This window comes from Mustela lutreola, chromosome 8 (assembly GCF_030435805.1).
Source record: "Mustela lutreola isolate mMusLut2 chromosome 8, mMusLut2.pri, whole genome shotgun sequence".
Taxonomy (NCBI): domain Eukaryota; kingdom Metazoa; phylum Chordata; class Mammalia; order Carnivora; family Mustelidae; genus Mustela; species Mustela lutreola.
In genome coordinates this window covers 31511065-31533091 of record NC_081297.1, presented here as the reverse complement: position 1 = coordinate 31533091, position 22027 = coordinate 31511065, and the positions used below count along the sequence as shown (strand labels likewise).

General features: G+C 36.3%; 1 protein-coding gene across 1 annotated transcript in view; it reads right to left on the bottom strand.

Moving 5' to 3' along the window:
- CCDC7 (coiled-coil domain containing 7) overlaps positions 1 to 22027 on the bottom strand; it is a 469805-nt gene that overhangs the window by 81758 nt on the left and 366020 nt on the right. Inside the window, exon 37 of the mRNA XM_059187454.1 lies at positions 16314 to 16418. Within this exon, the coding sequence (XP_059043437.1) occupies positions 16314 to 16418 (105 nt within the window). The remainder of the gene's footprint in view (positions 1 to 16313; positions 16419 to 22027) is intronic.

Below are 22027 nucleotides of genomic sequence, written 5' to 3'. Positions count from 1 at the left end.
TCTGTAGTGTTATTTGCGAATATCTTCCCCATTCTGTGGGTTGCCTCTTTGTTTTATTGACTATTTCCTTTGCTGTGCAGAAGCTTTTTCTCTTGATGAAGTCCCAAAAGGTCATTTTCACTTTTGTTTCCTTTGCCTTTGGAGACATAACTTGAAAGAAGTTGCTGTGGCCTATGCTGAAGAGGTTACTGCTTATGTTTTCCCCTAGGATTCTGATAGATTCCTCCCTCATATTTAGGTCTTTTATCCATTTTGAATTTATCTTTGTGTACGGTGTAAGAGAATGGTCGAGTCTCATACTTCTACACATAGCTGTCCAATTTTCCCAGCACCATTTATTGAAGAGACAGTCTTTTTTCCATTATATATATATATTTACTGATATGTCGAAGATTATTTGACCACAGAGTTGCTCTCTACTCCATTCCATTCGTCTATGTGTCTGTGTTTGTGCCAGTACAACGCTCTCTTGGTGATCACAGCTTTGTAGTAAAGCTTGAAATCAGGTAACGTGATTCCCCCAGTTTTGTTGTTTTTCTTTTTTTCAACATTTCCTTAGCAATTCAGGATCTCTTCTGATTCCATACAAATTTTATGATTGTTTATTCCAGCTCTTTGAAAAATGTCGGTGGAATTTTGTTCAGGATGTCATTGAAAGTATAGATAGATTGCTCAAGGCGGTATAGACATTTTAACAATGTCTATTCTTCTGATCCATCAACATGGAATGTTTTTCCATCTTTCTGAGTCTTCTTCAATTTCTTTCATGAGTGTTCTGTAGTTCCTCAAATACAGATCCTTTACCTCTTTGTTTAGGTTTATTTCCAGGTACCTTATGGTTCTTGGTGCTATCATAAATGGAATTGATCCTCTAATTTCCCATTCTATATTTTCATTGTGAGTGTATAAGAAAGCAACTGATTTCTGTACTGATTTTGTATCCTGCCTCATTCCTGATTGCTGTATGAGTTGTAGTAGCTGGGGGGTGGAGTCTTTTGGATTTTCCATATAAAGTATCATGTCATCTACAAAGAGAGTTTGACTTCTTCTTTGCCAATTTGAATACGTTTTATTTCTTTTTGTTTCTTTTTGTTGTTGTTAAATCCCATGGATAAATCCCACCTGGTCATTGTGGACAGTATGTACTGTTAGATCCTATCAGCTAGGATATTGTTGAGATTCTTGGCATCCATATTCACCAAGGACACTGGTGTGAAATTCTCCTTTTTGATGGGGTCTTTGTCTGGTTGGGGATTAGGGTAATGCTGGCTTCATAAAAAGAGTCTGGAGGTTTTCCTTCTGTTTCTATTTTTTGAAGCAGTTTCAGGGGAATAGGTATTATTTCTTCTTTGACTGTTTGGTACAATTCCCCCAGGGAATCCGTCAGGTCCTGGACTCTTGTTTTTTGGGAGGTTTTTGATCATTGTTTCAATCTTGTTACTAGATATTGATCTATTCAGATTGTCAATTTCTTCCTGATTCAGTCTTGGAAGCTTATAGGTTTCCAGGAATGCATCCATTTCTTCTAGGCTGCTTAACTTATTGGGATATAACTGTTGATGTTGAATATGATGTTGATCATATTCTGATGATTGTTTCTATTTCCTTGGTGTTAGTCGTGATCTCTCCCCTTTCATTCATAATTTTATTAATTTGGGTCCTTTCTCTTTTCTTTTGGATTAGTTTGGCCAGTGGTCTATTGATCTTATTGATTCTTTCAAAATCCCAGCTTCTAGTTTTGCTGATGTGTCCTACTGTATCTCTAGTTTCTATCTCATTGATCTCTGCTCTAATCTTGATTATTTCCCTTCTTGTGTCTCAGGTTGGCTTAATTTGTTCCTGATTTTCCAGTTCTTGAAGGTGTAAAGAACACTGACATGTTCTGGATTTTTCCTTTTTTTTTTTTTCATGGGTCTTGGATGGCTATGTATTTCCCCTTAGGACCACCTTTGCCGTATCCCATAGGTTTGGACTGATGTGTCTTCATTCTTACTGGTTTCCATGAATTGTTTAAGTCCTTATTTGATTTTCTGGTTGATCCAAACATTCTTAAGCAGGGTCATCTTTAGCTTCCAAGTGTTTGAATTCCTTCCATACTTTTTATTGTGGTTGAATTCCAGTTTCAAAGCATTGTGGTCTGAGAATATGCAGGGAATAATCTCAGTCTTTTGGTATTGATTGAGCCCTGATTTGTGACCAAGTATGGTATCTATTCTGGAGAAAGTCCCATATGCACTCAAGAAGAATGGGTATTCTGTTGTTTTAGGGTGGAATGTTCTGTATATATCTATGAGGTCCATCTGGTCCAATGAGTCATTCAATGCTCTTGTTTCTTTATTGCTGCTTAGATGATCTGTCTATTACTGAGAGTAGTGTTTAAGATCCCCTACCATTAATGTATTCATATCAATATGACTCTTTATCTTGATTAACAATTGTTTTATGTAGTCAGCGTCTCCCGTATTGGGGGCATAAATATTTACAATTGCTTATCTTCTTGGTGGATAGACACTTCTTGGTGGATAGAATAATGTAGTGTCCTTCTTTATCTCTGACTATAGTCTTTAGTTTAAAATCTTTATTTATCGGGTATGAGAATCACTACCCTAGCTTTCTTTTGAGGCTCCTTCGCATGAAAGATGCTTCTCCATCCCTTCATTTTCAGTCTGGATGTATCTCTAGGTTCCAAATGTGTCTCTTGTAGACAGCTTATGGGGCCTGTCATTTTATCTAGTCTGAAACCTTGTGCCATTTTATGGGAGCATTTAGGCCATTCATATTGAGAGTAATTATTGAAAGATACGTTTTTATTGATATCATGTTGCCTGTGAAATTCTTGTTTCTACAGATGGTCTCTGTAAATTTCTTTTCTGTGTCACTCTTGGGTTCTTTCTTCTTTTATAGAATCGCCCTTAATATTTCTTGTAGTACTGGCTTGGTGGTCACATATCTTTTAAACTTTGGTGGTCTTGGAAGCTCTTTATTTCACCATCCATTCTGAATGTCAACCTTGGTGGATAAAGTATTCTTGGCTGCATGTTTTCTCTTTTAGTGCCCTAAGTACATCTTTCCAGCCCTTTCTGGTGTACCAAATTTCTGTTGACAGGTCTGACGCTATTCTGATGAACCTTCCTCTATGTAAGGAATCTCTTCCCCCTAGCTTCCCTCAGGATCTCTTGTCTAAAATTATGATTCATCATTCTCACAATCAAGTGTCTTGAGCTCTTTCTAGATTCATTGATCTTGGAGGGTAATCTTTCTGCCTTTAGGAAATGAACACTGGTTCCAATCCCCAGACTGAGAATATTTTCATTGAGAATTTGTTCAACTATATCTTCTAGTCTTCTTTCTCCTCCCCTGCAGGGATCCCAGTAATTCTGACATTGGAATGTTTCATGACATCATTTATTTCCCTAATTCTGTTTTCATGGTTTCTAAGCAGATTCTTCTATGCCTCCTCTTGATCCTTTTTCTCTATCAGTTTGTCCTCAAGATCACTAATTCTATCTTCTGCCTTGGTTACCCTAGCTGTTAGAGTATTTAGATAAGATCGGATCTCATTGATAGCATTTTGAACTTCCTGGGAAGCCCTCACTTCCACCCTTAGAGATTCCATGTTGTCAATAATGGTTTTCTCCAACCTAGCCATTGCCTGGATAATTGTTACCCTGAGTTCCCTTTCCAACATACTGTTTATGTCCATATCCAATAGTTCTGATGGAGAGGACACAGTCTCTGATTTTTCCCTCTGTTGGTTGTTCCTCTTCCTAGTCATTTTGGTGAGAGGTGGTTGAGGGGATGTGTAGCTTAATATATCAACTGCAATCCAGGCAAGGTGCATCCTGGAATGCTTCTGAGCAATCGGAAGTCACCACTAAAAAGAAAGAAAAAAAAAAAAAGAAAAGAAAAGAGAGAGAGAAAAAAGAGAAGACCCAGCCAGAATGGGCACAGAATTTAAGATTTATAAGGTATACAAACAAAAACAGACAAACAAGAAGATCGAGAAAAGTAAATGACAAGAAAAAAAAAAAAAAAAAGAACCCAGTCAAAATGAACCCCAAGGATAAGATGTATATAATACCAGAACAAAAGAAATACACAGAAACACTAACAGAAGAATAAGATGGGAATGTGGTTATAAATCCTCGATGTAGGCAAGAAAGGTTATTTTAATTCTTCCTGGGTGTATCTTGATATCTTTGTTAAATGACTCAACTTTCCAGAGATAAAGGGAGATTAAAACTGGTTTATATATGGGGGTGGTATTGATCAGGGAAAAAGGGTTACTTTGAAGCTACATCTATATGTATATTTTCAAAAGAAAAAGAAAAACACAGGTATATGTATGAGAAAACTTCAAGTTAAAAGGTTATTATGAAATATAATGGGGATGTTAACATTTGTAATGGTAAGTAGGTTAAAAAAATTACAAGAACAAGAATCATGAGAACAAGTTAAAAAAAAGTTAAAAGTTAAAAAAACACACACACACAAACTCCCACAGGTGGTGCGCACCCCCACACTGTCTCAGTGGTCGCCCGAGGTGCCTGCTTGTTTCTGTACCCCTGTGCTACTAAAAGCCACAAGATATATTGGTCCAGGGAGCCCACTCCAGTGGCTGCCTTTGCTGGGACTGCTGTCTGGGGTCCAGGCCTATGCAGGGTGCACTCAGACCCCACGGTCACACAGGTCACAGAAGGCTGCCACCAAGGGATCCTGACCAGAGATTGCACCAGGTTCTCCCAGGCGCAGGCTGGGAGTGTCCCGACCCTTAGCCAGTGGCAGAAGGCTGGGTTCCTAAAGAGTGCTGGTTGGTGCCCACACCAAGCTCTCTCAGGCACTTGTGGGAGTGCACTCAGACCCCGTGATCATGCAAGGCATGCAGAGTGCAGAAGGCTGTGGACCTAGAGAGCACCAGCTGGTGCCCACACCAGATTGTCATGCACAGGTAGGTGTGTGCCCAACTGAGCAGTGGTGCAAGCAGTGCAAAGCCGGGGCCTTAGGGGCCATGGACTGGGGGCTCCACTGTACTCTCTCTGGTACCAGTGGTCACTGGTGGTGACTGTCCTGGGTCCGCAGGCTTATGCCCATGCCCATGACTGCACAATTCCACCAGTTGCCCCTTGAGATCTTTTGCTCTTTTTGAGTGCCTGCAACCAGACTCTGGGTTAATGCTGGTCTCTAACCACAGGGCACTTTCAAATTGGAGTATTATTTTTCAATGTGTCACTTCTGGTGGCTCCCTCCCCTTTCTGCTTATCCTCCAATATCAGTCCAAGCATTCCCACTCTGTTTTACCACTCCATTGATGTCTTCTACCCCTGTAGAGATCCAGAAGTGTATAATCCTACATCTCAGGTGGATTTCATGGGTGTTCAGAGTATTCTGGTAGATATTTAGCTCACTTTGAGGAACCAGTTGAAACAGGGTTTCCTACTTCTCCATCATCTTGCCCCTCCTCCTTGTTATTGATTTCTAGTTTCATACCATTATAGTCAAAAAACATTCTTGAAATAATTTAAATATTCTTAGACTTGCTAATATTTCTTTTATGGGATGATATATGCTCTATCCTAGAACAGACTCCATGTATGCCTGAGAAGAATATGTATTCTGCTACTATGTTGGCATATTCTGTATAGGCTCATTGGCTTATTTGGTTTAAAATATAGTTCAAGTCCAACGTTTCTTTATTGATTTTTTTTTGTCTGGATTATCAATCCATTGTTGATAGTGGAATATTGAAGTCTTCTGGTATTGTATTATTGTCTATTTCTCTCTTCAGTTCTATTATAATTTGCTTTATATATGTTTAGGTGCTCCAATGTGGGGTGAATATACATTTAAAGTTGTTACATCTTTTTCACCACTATGTGCATATATAAGTATTACATTTTTATTCTCTCCCACATTTTATCTTATTAATATCACAATTTTTAATATTTATCTATAATTTATCATTGTAGCCATAGTTATTTTAATAGGTTTTTTTTAAGATTTTTTTTTTAATTTTTTATTTTTTATAAACATATATTTTTATCCCCAGGGGTACAGGTCTGTGAATCACCAGGTTTACACACTTCACAGCACTCACCAAATCACATACCCTCCCCAATGTCCATAATCCCACCCCCTTCTCCCAAACCCCCTCCCCCCGGCAACCCTCAGTTTTTTTTGTGAGATTAAGAGTCACTTATGGTTTGTCTCCCTCCCAATCCCATCTTGTTTCATTTATTCTTCTTCTACCCACTTAAGCCTCCATGTTGTATCACCACTTCCTCATATCAGGGAGATCATATGATAGTTGTCTTTCTCTGCTTGACTTATTTCGCTAAGCATGATACGCTCTAGTTCCATCCATGTTGTTGCAAATGGCAAGATTTCATTTCTTTTGATGGCTGCATAGTATTCCATTGTGTATATATACCACATCTTCTTGATCCATTCATCTGTTGATGGGCATCTAGGTTCTTTCCATAGTTTGGCTATTGTGGACATTGCTGCTATAAACATTCGGGTGCATGTGCCCCTTTGGATCACTACATTTGTATCTTTAGGGTAAATACCCAATAGTGCAATTGCTGGGTCATAGGGCAGTTCTATTTTCAACATTTTGAGGAACCTCCACTTGATGAACACAGATGCGAAAATACTCAACAAAATACTAGCCAATAGGATTCAACAGTACATTAAAAGGATTATTCACCACGACCAAGTGGGATTTATTCCAGGGCTGCAAGGTTGGTTCAACATCCGCAAATCAGTCAATGTGATACAACACATCAATAAAAGAAAGAACAAGAACCATATGATACTCTCAATAGATGCTGAAAAAGCATTTGACAAAGTACAACATCCCTTCCTGATCAAAACTCTTCAAAGTGTAGGGATAGAGGGCACATACCTCAATATCATCAAAGCCATCTATGAAAAACCCACTGCAAATATCATTCTCAATGGAGAAAAACTGAAAGCTTTTCCGCTAAGGTCAGGAACACGGCAGGGATGTCCATTATCACCACTGCTTTTCAACATCGTACTAGAGGTCCTAGCCTCAGCAATCAGACAACAAAAGGAAATTAAAGGCATCCAAATCGGCAAAGAAGAAGTCAAATTATCACTCTTCGCAGATGATATGATACTATATGTGGAAAACCCAAAAGACTCCACTCCAAAACTGCTAGAACTTATACAGGAATTCAGTAAAGTGTCAGGATATAAAATCAATGCACAGAAATCAGTTGCATTTCTCTACACCAACAGCAAGATTTTATTTATTTATTTGTCATAGGGAGAGAAGCGAGAGCAAGCACAGGCAGACAGAGTGGCAGGCAGAGGCAGAGGGAGAAGCAGGCTCCCAGCCAAGCAAGGAGCCCGATGTGGGACTCGATCCCAGGACGCTGGGATCATGACCTGAGCTGAAGGCAGCTGCTTAACCTACTGAGCCACCCAGGCATCCCTTAATAGTTTTGTCTTAACCTTTATAATACAGGTAAAGGGATTTATATACCACCATTACATTATTTGACTTTTACCAAGGAGTGTTATGTTTTCATGTATTTTCATTATGTTACTAGTTAGCATCCTTTTGTGTCAGCTTAAAGAATACCTTTAGTTCTTATCAATTGGATCAAATTATGATAAACTTGACTCCTTTAACTTTTCTTCCTTTTTGTTTTTTGTCTGGGAAAATTTTGATCTCTCAATTCTGAAGGACAAATTTACTGAATAAAAAATTCTTGGATGGCAGTCCTCACCCCCCCTTTTAACAACTTGAAAATATCATCCAATTTTCTCCCGGGCTACAAGGTTCTTGCTTGCAGAAATCCACTAATAGGCTTATGAGTTTCCCTTGAGTATAACAGATTACTTTTGTGGCTTTCAATATTTTCTTTAAGTTTTGAGAATTTAATTATATGCTGCAATGTGGGTCTCTTTATATTCATTTTATTTGGTGTTGTTTGTGCTCCTTGCAAATGTCTATTTACACAAGTTTGGGAATTTTTTAGCTATTGCTAGAGTAAGTTCTGCCCCTTTCTCATTCTCTTCTCTGTGACTCCCATAAAACATACATTATTTTACTTGACTTTATGATGACCCATTAGCCCTTTAATCCTTTTCATTCTTTTTTTTTTCCTTTTTGCTCCTTTGATTGGGTAAAATCCACTGAGTTGTCTTTGAGTTTACTGATCTTTTCTTCTGCTTTACCTAGTCTATTAAGTAGTTCTATTGATTAAGTAGTTCTATTGATTTTTTTTTCAAGTCAGTTATTTTATTCTTCAACCTTATGATTTATGTTTGGGTACTCTTCCTTCTCTGTTGAAATTCCTACTTTTTTCATACATTACTCTCCTGACATCAGTAAGCATCTTTATAACCTTTATTTTGAATTTGCTGTTGGGTAAATAACTTGTCTCTGTTTCCATTGGGTCAGTTTCTGGAGATTTGTCTTCCTTTGTTCAGAACATATTCCCATTCCTTCAGTTTAACTCTCGGTATTGGTTTGTGTGCACTAGATAAAACAGCCTTCTCTCCCAGCGATGACAGTCTGGACCTGTTTATGAGATAAACCTTGCCAATCAGCTTAGCCTACTCTTCTGTTTGCCGCTCAAACCTCTGTGCTTGTTTAAACTGCTGTCTTTGTTCTGAGTAGTGCCTAGGAGATTTGGGTGTGCTGTGACTAGTCAGCAACCCAAAGACATTAGAAATGTCCACACACTCAATCATGCACTGTGGATTACCACTAATTGTCCTTTCAGCTCATCAATGCAGGCTAAGTGAAAGCCAATCATCAGGCTGAAGATAGAAAAGTCAGGATGTTAGATAAGTAGTCTATCTCCTAGTAAGGAGAAACTTCGAGTTGGGTGTTTTTGCCCATTCATCCTGTGATGATTTGGAGGAGATAGTCATTGAGAGTTATTTTGTATGCATATAGATGTGCATCATTAATCTCTGCAGTCCTGGTGCTCTTACAAATGCCGCACCCCTTCAGGTCCCAGAACCGCCAAGCCCTTATACAAAGAAGTTAGGGTGCTAGATGTATAGACAAACTCCTTTAAAGGAGAAGATGGAGACTTGGCTTTATTCCTGGGATGAGCCATGAGAAGGCACAGGGAGTTCCTATATGCTTACATCAGCTTCTAGGGGATTAAGTAGCTTAACACTGTCCCAGGAGACTCACAAATACCAAACATTGTTTGTTTGTTTGTTTTCAGATATAAGTGATTTGGGAGCCCATCCATCAAGTGGCAGCTGTAAAAGTTGTGGACATGTTCCTTCTATGGAGAAGCTGAAGACTTGGTTTTACTGTTCCTGCTGGAAGAAGAAGATAGAGAAAATGCCCACAAGTACTTTCAGGCTCCCAAGAAGGTCCTAATTAGCTCCCTCATGCAGCGTGATTTAAAAGTAGATGGAGAATAATGCAGTCAAGCCCCTTAAAGAGAGAAACTGGGAGCCTTGTATTTTTGCCTGCTCCCTCTGTACTGAGCCGAGGGGGATTGCCATTGGAAGTGTTCATGCATCCATTTTAAAATGACCTCTTTTTTTCAAGAAATAAGAACTGTTGGTGAGCATATGGAAAAAAAAAATTTTTCACACCGTTGGGAATGTAAACTGGTCAGTCACTATGGAAACAGCATGGAGGTCCCCCCCCCGAAAATTAAAAATGGAAATACCATATGATCTGATAATTCTACTACTGAGTAGTTACCCAGAGAAAACAAAACTAATTTGAAAATGTATTTGCACCCCTATGTTTATTGCAGCATTATTTACAATAGCCAAAGTGTGTCCATTTATAGACAAAAGATTAAGAAAGATTATGTGTGTGTGTGTGTGTGTGTGTGTACTATTCCATGTATATACATGGAATGGAATATTATTCATTATTACTCAGCTATAATAAAAGGTAAGAATGCGCTATTTGCCAAAACATGAATGGGCCTAGAGAATATTATGCTAAGTGAAATATGTCAGACTGAGGAAGACAAATACCATATTATTTCATACATATGCAGAATCTTAAACAAACCAAAAGCAGAATCAAACATAAATACAGAGAACAAATTAATGGTTGCCAGAAGGGAGGGGATTGGGAGGATAGGCCAAATGGGTAAAGAGAAGGTGATACAGGCTTCCGGCTGTGCAATGAATAAGTCATGGGAATAAAAGACACAGCATTAAGGAATATAGTCAGTGATACTGCAATAATATATAGTGGCAGATGTAGCTACACGTGCGGTGTGAGCATAGTATAATGCATAAACTTGACATGGGGTGCCTGGGCGGCTCAGTCAATTAAGCCTCTGAATCTTGATTTTTATCTCAGGTCATTATCTCAGGGTTGTGAAACCAAGCCCTGTATTGGTTTCCATAGTGGGCATGGAGCCTGCTTAAGATTATCTCCCTCTCCCTCCCCCACTCCCTCTGCCCCTCCCACCCCACTTATGCTCACTCTCTTAAAAAAAAACAAAAACAATAACTTGTCAAATCAGTATATTATATACCTAAGACTAATGTAACACCATGTGTCAACTATAATAAAAAATAAAATAAAATAACATGGGTGTCCTCTTTTTAAAATTTGTTACCTTTAGGACTTACAAACACTAAGGTACACTGATTCTCCAAGCTAGTAATTTGGGAGCCAGGAACCTGGTTGGAAGCCATAAAACTTGGTTTTCAAGTATGTGGTCCAGGCCCTCTGCTCTTTAGGAAGTTCCCTCCAAGTTGTAAGGCTTGTTCCAGGGTGGGACTTATGGCATTGAGTATGTCTCAGGTTTTCCTAATTATTTCAATTGTATTTTCTTGATTGCCTAATGTATAGGAGACACTCAACTAATTTCTGGATTTTTCTCAGAGGGAACTGGTTTGTGTTTAGCTGTATATGCAGTGCATCTATGGGAGGAAGAAAGTCAGGAGCCTCCTATTCTGCCATCTCTTTATATTCAACATGGGTTAATTGTAAACAACATGTAGTTGTTTTTTTTTTTTCTTTTACATCAACTCTGACAGTATCTGTCTTTTGATTGGTGTATTTAGACCACTGACATTTAAAATGATGATTATTATATCTGAATTAATATCTACTATACTTGTTACTTATTTCTTTCTCCTCTCTTGTCAATGCTGCAAACATGAGTTCTTTCTTTCTTTCCTTTCTTCTTTCTTTCCTTCTCTCTCTCTCTCTCCCCCCTTTTCTTTCTTTCTTCTTTTGTTCTTCTTTCTTTTTTCTGCTATTCACCGTAGGTACCTGATAGGGCTCCTGGAGGAAAATTTCATAAAAACGTGGGATATTATATAAGGCTATATCCTAGAACATTTTATCTCTCGTTCATCTCCAGTCTCCAGCAATTATTCAATGATACTTTAATTTTCTTAGTAGTTGCTGGATCCAGTTTTGGTTTTTGTTTTCAGTAAGATGTGATTCTCCCTATCACCTATCTGTATAGTTTGGGAGTCATGGTTTGCCCTATGACTTCAGTTCTCTGATGAAGCTAAGGGTTGTTGAATTTCAGTTTTTTCAGCTTTTTCTTGTTTTGGTTATGGGAGTGAGGACTTCCAAGTTCTTTTTGACTGGAAAGCAGGAATCTCACATAGGTTTTAAATATCGTTTTTCCTTTGGCTATTCGAGGTCTTTTCTGGTTCCATATAAATTTTAGAATTATTTGTTCCATTTCTTTGAAAAAGATGGATGGTACTTTGATAGGAATTGCATTAAATGTGTAGATAGCTTTAGGTAGCATAGCCATTTTCACAATATTTATTCTTCCAATCCAGGAGCATGGAACATTTTTTCATTTCTTTGTGTCTTCCTCAATTTCTTTCATGAGTACTTTATAGTTTTCTGAGTATAGATTCTTAGCCTCTTTGGTTAGGTTTATTCCTAGGTACCTTATGGTTTAGGGTGCAATTGTAAGTGGGATTGACTTCTTAATTTCTCTTTCTTCTGTCTTGTTGTTGGTGTAGAGAAATGCAACTGATTTCTGTGCATTGATTTTATATCCTGACACTGAATTGCTGTACAAGTTCTAGCAGTTTTGGAGTGGAGTCTTTTGGGTTTTCCACATATAGTATCATATCATCTCCAAAGAGTGATAGTTTGACTTCTTTTTTGCTGATTTGGATGCCTTTAAATTCCTTTTGTTGTCTGATTGCTGAGGCTAGGACTTCTAGTACTATGTTGAATAGCAGTGGTGATAATGGACATCCCTGCCGTGTTCCTGACCTTAGCGGAAAAGCTTTTAGTTTTTCTCCATTGAGAATGATATTTGCAGTAGGTTTTTCATAGATGGCTTTGATGATATTGAGGTATGTGCTCTCTATCCCTACACTTTGAAGAGTTTTGGTCAAGAAGGGATGCTGTACTTTGTCAAATGCTTTTTCAGCATCTATTGAGAGTATCATATGGTTCTTGTTCTTTCTTTTATTGATGTGTTGTATCACATTGACTGATTTGCGAATGTTGAACCAAATGGATATTGAAAAAGAAAGCCAAAGTTGGTGGCATCACAATTCTGGTCTTCAAGCTCTATTACAAAACTGTTATCAAGACAGCATGGTACTGGCACAAAAACAGACACATAGATCAATGGAACAGAATAGAGAGCCCAGAAATAGACCCTCAACTCTATGGTCAACTCATCTTCGACAAAGCAGAAAGGATGTCCAGTGGAAAAAAGACAGCCTCTTCAATAAATGGTGTTGGGAAAATTGGACAGCCACATGCAGAAAAATGAAATTCGACCGTTTCCTTACACCACACACAAAAATAGACTCAAAATGGATGAAGGACATCAATGTGTGAAAGGAATCCATCAAAATCCTTGAGGAGAACACAAGCAGCAACCTCTTCGACCTCAGCCGCAGCAACATCTTCCTAGGAACATCGCCAAAGGCAAGGGAAGCAAGGGCAAAAATGAACTATTGGGATTTCATCAAGATCAAAAGCTTTTGCACAGCAAAGGAAACAGTTAATAAAATCAAAAGACAACTGACAGAATGGGAGAAGATATTTGCAAACAACATGTCAGATAAAGGACTAGTGTCCAAAATCTATAAAGAACTTAGCAAACTCAACACCCAAAGAACAAATAATCCAATCAAGAAATAGGCAGAGGACATGAACAGACATTTCTGCAAAGAAGACATCCAGATGGCCAACAGACACATGAAAAAGTGCTCCATACCACTCGGCATCAGGGAAATACAAATCAAATACAATGAGATATCACCTCACACCAGTCAGAATGGCTAAAATCAACAAGTCAGGAAATGACAGATGCTGGCGAGGATGCAGAGAAAGGGGAACCCTCCTACACTGTTGGTGGGAATGCAAGCTGGAGCAACCACTCTGGAAAACAGCATGGAGGTTCCTCAAAATGTTGAAAATAGAACTGCCCTATGACCCAGCAGTTGCACTCCTGGGTATTTACCCTAAAGATACAAACATAGTGATCCGAAGGGGCACGTGCACCTGAATGTTTATAGCAGCAATGTCCACAATAGCCAAACTATGGAAAGAACCTAGATGTCCATCAACAGATGAATGGATAAAGATGTGGTATATATACACAATGGAATACTATGCAGCCATCAATAGAAACAAAATCTTGCCATTTGCAACAACGTGGATGGAACTAGAGCGTATCATGCTTAGCGAAATAAGTCAAGCAGAGAAAGACAACTATCATATGATCTCCCTGATATGTGATGCAACATGGCGGCTTAAGTGGGTAGGAGAATAAATGAAACAAGATGGGATTGGGAGGGAGACAAACCATAAGTGACTCTTAATCTCACAAAACAAACTGAGGTTGCTTGGGGGGAGGGGGGTTGGGAGAAGGGAGGTGGGGTTATGGACATTGGGGAGGGTTTGTGCTTTGGTGAGTGCTGTGAAGTGTGTAAACCTGGCAATTCACAGACCTGTACCCCTGGGGATAAAAATATATGTTTATAAAAAATGAAAAATTAAAAAAAATTAAAAAATAAAATAAAATAAAATGGAAAAAAATCATTTTTCCTAGATAGTGCATTTGTTTTGCTACTAATACAAATTGCATAACTCTAAAAAATGTTCATTTCTAATTTTGTGTTCTTAGTATATAGATATAAAATTGGTTTTATCTTATATCCAGGAATCTTGTAAATCAATTGATAATTTTAAGAGTTATGTGTAGACTAGGGATTCTTTTAGATTGCAATAACTGCATAGTCATATTCTGCAGCTTAGAGTTTTACCTCTCCCTTGGAATTTTTATAAGTTTTCTTCTTTATTGTAACAATTAGAGTAACCAGGACAATAATGAGTAGAAATAGTGATAATACACAGTTATATCCCATTCCAATATAGAAGAAAAATAATTTACTATATTAAGTTGCTGAAAGTCTTTTGTTTTTTTTTTAAAGAAACAAATTCCAAATAAAGAAATTTTAATTCATTTATTTTTTGAGATTATGACTTTTTTCTTATTTGATTAATGAGGTAAAGTTCTTCATTGCTTTTTATTCCTCTAAAATTTATATTAAAATCCCCACTTTCTATTCAATTTTAGTGATTTGAGTCTTCTTTCTTTTTTCTTCATCAGTCTAAATTTTTCTCAGTTTCATTCATCTAATGAATCCTCTGTGGACAGAATATATTTGGAAAATGGTTTTGATGCATTCTACCAGTCTCTGCCTTTAGTTTGGAGAACTTAATCCACTTACATTTAATTACTGATAAGAAATAATTCATTGCTGCCATTTGTAGCTTGTTTCCCCTCCCCCATTTCCTCTTATACTGACTCCTTTCATGTTCAGTTGATTTTTTAAAGGACTATATATTTTGTTTCCTTTCTAAATTTCCTTTGTATATATTCTATAGATTTTCTTTTTGGTTACCAAGAGGATTATGTATAACTTCTTAAAATTATAACAACCTAATTTAAATCAATACCAAACTTAACTGCAAACATCCAAAAACCATGTATATACAGCTCCACACCCCTCTTTTTGTATTGTCACAAACCACATTTTATACATTATACATTGTATGGTCAATGACATCAAGTTAACATTATTTGTATATATTTTCTTTACAATATTATATAATAAAAACTGGAGTTACAAACCACAATTTCAGTAATGCTGGCTTATATATTTGGCATGTATTCACTAGAAATGTTTAGTTCTTCATATAACATATAATGTTAGTTACTGCCTAACATCCTATCACTTTGACCTGAGAGATTCCGTTTAGAGTTTCCTATAAGGCAGGTCTAGATTCAATGCCTTGAATGCCAGGAGATCTTCTATTCTTTATAGTTTGGTTTTGTGCTGGAGCACTCCTTCACACTTACACCAAATTTTCTTACTATTTTGAAGATTTTTTTTTCTTAAGTAGCGTTCTCTTAGTTACTGTAAACATTTGATTATTTCTCACTGCTCTGACAAAGTCAGATTTGACAGTTTCTGGAGTTTTGCTTGTTTGGTTTGTTTTTTTAATGTTTCTTCTAAAGATCAAGAATTTGAGGCCTCCTCATCTATTTTGCTGCCTCATGGCAGTTGTTTGGAAACTGTCTCAGAATACTCAGTTTATATTTTATTGCAAAATACTTAGTCAACTGGCCATACCAGCTTTACACATATTCTGAATTCTTACATATTTTTCTCACCATTAGAAATGTCCCAACCTGGTGATAAGATAAAAAGCAGCCATATTATCTATTTTGTGAAAGCTCCATTTATTTATTCCATCTTGTTATTAGAAAAGATGATGTAAGAAATGAATTATGTTCTCTAAGAAACTGATCATATAACATCTAGTTTGTTATGAAATTTCACAATGTAGGGTGAATCCTATATATTTTTTGTTTCATAAACAGGAAAGGAAAACCAATTAACCATTATGCACCATTACCTAATGAATCCTTGTTTGGTGGATTAATGTGCACATAAAAAATTTACCTAATAATAAATATTAATTGATTGATTAAAATAAAATCACTTTTGGGACGCCTGGGTGGCTCAGTGGGTTAAGCCACTGTCTTCGGCTCAGGTCATGATCCCAGGGTCCTGGGATCGAGCCCCAAATCAGGCTCTCTGCTCAGCAGGGAGCCTGCTTCCTCCTCTCTCTCTGCCTGCCTCTCTGCCTGCTTGTCATCTCTCTCTGTCAAATAAATAAATAAAATCTTTAAAAAAAAAATAAAATCACTTTTGAGAAAAGTTGTCTTACATTTGGATTTCTTATATTCTTTTAACAACAGAATGATAGATTTAAAGTACTTTAACGGTTAAACTGTGTTTTTCCTGTCCAAACATAAATCTTTACTTACCTATGACTTTGTTTAAATCTAATTGATGTATTATATCACTAATTGATGGATATATTGCTGGATGATCTGCTGTATCTGAAAGTTCTGAGGCTGCTTCATTTTTAACTAGAATAATAACAGATTACCAGATTAGTTGATTTAAAACTAAAATTTTTCTTATGGTAAAATTATAACACATAAAATTAATTAGGAATATTTTACTATATAGCTAGTTAGCCTTATTTTTTTAAGTTTCTTTTAAAATTCCAATTACTTAATTCAGTGATTTCAGCACTTACATACAACACCTGTTCCTCATCACAAGGATATTCCTTAACTTTATTTACTTTACAACTTAACATACATTATTCAATTAAACACAAATGTGACTAATAATTTTTAAAACTGATTAAATAGCCACTATGTGCTAGTATTATACTAAGCATTTTTCAAATATTACCTCCTTTAATATTCATAATAATTCTAGGAAGTCAGTATTTAATCCCATTTAACAGATATGGGAAATAGAGTTGAGAGAGATTATGAATATTTTAGAAATTCACATAGTTATTAAGTACAAAAACACGAAATGAATTTTGTTCTTTTAGGGTCCGAAATCTATTCTCCAGCTAGTAGATTCAAATGTCTCCCAGACTGAGCATGTAATGTGAGTAAAATGGAATTGTCTGTTTGGAGTGGCATGAATATTGAAGGGGAATGGACAGTATATGTTTATTAAAAATAAAAACCTATGGGAGGGAGACAAACCATAAGTGACTCTTAATCTCACAAAACAAACTGAGGGTCACTGGGGGGAGGGGGTTTGGGAGAAGGGGGTGGGATTATGGACATTGGGGAGGGTATGTGCTTTGGTGAGTGCTGTGAAGTGTGTAAACCTGGTGATTCACAGACCTGTACCCCTGGGGATAAAAATATATGTTTATAAAAAATAAAAAATTAAAAAAAAATAAATATATACAATTTGTTGGAAAGCAAAAAAAAATAAAAATAAAAATAAAAAAATAAAAACCTATTACTCTTCCTGTTATAAATGCAGGCCTGGTATTCCTGGATCATCTAAATTCTCAGAAGAATACAGAAATGTAGATATTTGCAAGGAATTCCAAGATTTTAAAATATTTTCAAGTAATTTAAAAGTTTTAAGCATGGGACAAAAGAAATCATCAGCTATTATCACAAGAGATTCACCCAGTTTTAGAAAGGATTAACCATTAACACAGGGGTTAGATTTAAGAGTCAATTGCTAGGTTACATTTCTTTGTAAAACATCATTCTTTATCCACCAATTTATCTGTCATCTAGAAACAGGAAAATAAGTTCTAAAATCCTAAGGAAATAAGAACTTTTGGAAGAAAAAAATACCAATAAGCAAAATATGCCAAGAAAAAAGTGGAAAGAACAATTAAAAATTGAAATGCACAATTAAAGTAACCTTTCCAAAGGCCAGTCCTCCACATTTAAATCCATGGAATTCCTTATAATTCTTAAAGAATTAATTTCTATGCCATAGTACATAAAAATTGAATTTTTGCATTCCTTTTACAAAGTCAAAATATTCATTGCACAGATATTGACATTGAAATAGACATAACTGGCATAATTGCAATTAAAAATGCACAGAAATATAATGCAAGTTCATAATACCTTTACTAAAAATAAAGAAACAAGTAAAATCAATTTTAGTAATGTTTTATTTAATAAAATAAATCCAAAATATCATTGCGACACATAAAAGAATACAATTGATGAAATATTTTAAGTAGTCATTTTCACAGTAGGCTTTCAAACTCAAGCATGTATTATAAACTTGTAATACATCTCAATGAAGGTTAGCTGCATTTCAAGTGTTTGATATCCATATGTGGTTAGTGATTGCTATATTACACAGTACATGTTTAGAATATAAATGCAAAAATCTTAAATAAACAATAAGGAAGAAAATCAGAAGTTTATTAAAATAACAGTATGGCATCATCTAATAGAACTCATTCCCAGAATTTAAGGTAGGTCATCTCTGAATATAGTTATTATATCACTAGTTCTCAAGAAAAGTGATGTAAGATTATTTTAAGGTAAAAAGTCATTTATAAAACTTAACCATACATTCCTTTTTGAATTCCCCAACTTCATAGAGATATAATTTATATATAACATTGTATAAGTTTAGGGTGTGTATAAGTTTAGGGCTTATGATGTGATGATTGGATACACTTATATACTGAAAACTGAATACCACAATAAATTCAACATGTCTATCACTATATATATATACATATGTACATGTATATATGTATATATGTATATATACATATGCATATCATATGTGTATATGTACATATATATATTTGTGAGAATATTTAAGATGTAGTCTCTTAGAAATTTTCAAGTATACAGTATAGTATTAATAGCTACCATGTTGTATATTACATCCCCAGAACTTACTAATCTTATAAATTGAAGATTATACTCTTTGGCCAACATTTTCCCATTTCACCTACTCTCAGGTCCCTGGCAACCACTATTCTACTCTATGTTCCCATGAGTTAGTACATTTTGGATTACAAATATATAAGAAAGAATATACAGTACTTGTATTTTTTTTCTGACTTATTTCATGTAGCATAATAGTCTCAAGGTCCATCCATGTTTTGCAAAGGACAATATTTCCTTTTTTATGGCTGAATAATATTCCACTGTATATATTTACCACACTTCCTTTATCCATTGATTTTTCAAAAAGACATGTAGGATTTTTTCCATATCTTGGCTAAGGTGATTAACACTGTAAGGGACAGGGAAGTGCATATATCTCTTTGAGATTTTGGTTTCATTTTCTTCAGATACATACCCAGAATATGGAATTTTGAATCATATAGTAATCCTTTTTTTTTTTTTTTGAGGAACCTCCATATTATTTTCCATTGGCTGTAACAATATGGTTCCCTTTTCTCCAATTTCTCACCAGAAATTGTTATCTCTTGTTTTATTGATAATATCCATTCTAACAGGTGTGAGATGATATCTTATTGTGGTTTTGATATGCCTTTCCTTGACAATTTGTGAAGTTAGGAATCTGTTCATCTACCTGCTGGCCATTTGAATTTCTTTGGAAAAAAGCATATATTCAGGTCCTCTACCCAGTTATAATGGGATTACTAGTGTTAATGCTATTGAGTTACATATTTAAGATATTGACCTCTTTTACCCAATATGTAGTTTAAAAACTTTTTTTTCCCTATTCTGCAGGTTTCCATTTCATTTTGTTGAGTGCTTCTTTTGCTAGACAGATTTAAAGTTTGATTTGTTCTATTTATTTATTCTTGTTTTTGTTGCTTGTGCTTTTGGTATCTTATCCAAAATGTCATTCCCAAGACCGATGTCAAAGAACCTTTTCCTTAGGACTTCTAGGAGATTTATGGTTTCAGGGTTTACAGTTCAATCTTTATTTCAAATTTATTTTTGTGTATAGGGATCAATTTTATTTTTCACATGTGGATATTAAAGTTTCCCAACACAACTTATTGAAAAGACTATCCTTTCTTTATTTGAGTATTCTTGGCTTCCTTGTGAACTACTAGTTAACTGTATGCATTGGTTTATTTATGGACTCTCAATTCTCTTTCATTTGTCTGTGTGGCAGTTTTTTATACCAGTTTTGATTATAATAGCTTTCTAGTATGTAGTTTAAAATTAGGAAGTCCATGTCTGCAATTTTGTTCTTTCTCAAGATAACTTTGGTTATTTAGGGTTTTGTTGTTGTTGTTCCACACAAATTTTATGATATCTTTTCCTTTGCTGACTGAAAAATCTATATATGTCTTTGGGTTGTAGGAATATTTTAACAATATTAATTCTTCTGGGTTTGGGGGAGAGAAAGATGACAACAGATGAAGAGGGCCTTGGGCTTACCTCTTCCTATGAATACAACTAAATAACACACCATCCTAAATATCTCAGAAACTGACCTGAAAACTGACAGAACAAACACAACTGAAGGGAAGGGAAAGACCACATTAGAGAAGTTAGAAAGTGTGGAGATTTGGTATAGGGAAGAAGTGAATAATGGGTACTTTAGAGGGGAAGGAGCCATGGTCATGGGGAAGGGCAAGAGAGAGAGGAACACGAGGGGAATGCACAAGAACATTTCTCCAAATCTACTGGCTTGGAATAAGAGAGGTTGAATTTCATGAGTTCTTGCAACCAGTGGACCTTAAAGCCCAGAGTTTAAAGGTGGGCATGGCTGGCATAGAGCTCAGAGGGTACTACATAGCTCCTGGAGATAAGCGGGGGGGAGCCTAAAGGCAGATATCTTGGAAATAGTGATCTGAAGAACACATGGGGAACATGAGAGGGAGATTATTTGTTCTCAGAGTGCATCTATAAGAAGTGCTGATGGTGACACCTCACCAGGATCCAAGGAGCTGGCTGGCAGTTTCCCTCCCTATTCCTCAATAAAAACACAGGGCCATCTGTGGAAAGCAGCGTAGCACCAACACTTGCTGCCTAACTTGTGTACACCAAGCCCCATGCCCATGCACTCTGGTGGGAATACTCTTCTCAGTTGAGCTTGCATCATTCCCGGTGTGGTGGGCCTCTACCTTGGAGGACCAGCACAAACCCCTGCCCATAAAATCATCTCCCAACCAGAGCTTTCTGCAGGCTTCAGTTCTGGTAGAGGTAGTGTCAGGTCTCATTTCACAAGCAGAACAAGTACACCTAGTTAAATCCCACCATGTGACCAGATGACTGGCCTGAAGGATGGAGCAATCAAAACACAACACCAGAGTATACACAACACATACCAGGGACAATCCCTGAAGTGCCAGATCCTGACTTCTTAAGGCCAGTTCTTTCAGGAACACAAGACATACCTGGCTTTTCTAACGTAGAGAAGAATGCCAAGACTTAGAAAAAGTGCCAAGATGGAGTAATTCATCTAAAATGAAAGAACAAGATAAGGCAATTGCCAGAGATATAAGCAAAACAAGCATAAGTCACATGGCTGATGGAGAATTTAAAGCAACAGTTATAAAGATATTCACTGAGCTTGAGAAAAGAGTAGAAGACATGAGTGAGAGCCTTACCACAGAAATAAAAGAGGTAAAAAAAAATCAGAGATGAAGAGTGTAATATATGAGGTAAGAAACAGACTTCACACAATGGACAGCAGGCTGGAAGAAGCAGAGAAATTAATTAGTGACCTAGAAGACAAAGTATTGGAAATTAATCAGAAATTAATGAAGTTGAAGAAGAGAGAGAAAGAATAATTATGCAAAATAGGAATAGACTTAGGGAACTCAGTGACTACATCAAGCATAATAACATTCATTATTATAGGAGTTACAGAAGAAGAGAGAGAAAAGGGGTCAGAAAATTTATTTGAAGAAATAATAGCTGAAAACTTCTATAATCCAGAGAAGGGAACAGTCATTCGATCCAGAGGGCACAGAGAACTTTCACCAAAATCAACAAAAGCAGGCCAACACCAACATATGTTATAAATAAATTTGCAAAATACAGTAATAAAGAAAACAATCTTAAAAGCAGTAAAACAAAAGAAATGCTTAACTTACAAGGGAAGACTTGTAAGGTAAGGTGAAGATTTCTCAAAAGAAACTTGGCAAGCCAGAAGAAACTGATGTGATATATTCAACGTGGTGAATGGGAAAAATCTGAAGCTAAGAGTATTCTACCCAGCAAGGCTATTATTCAGA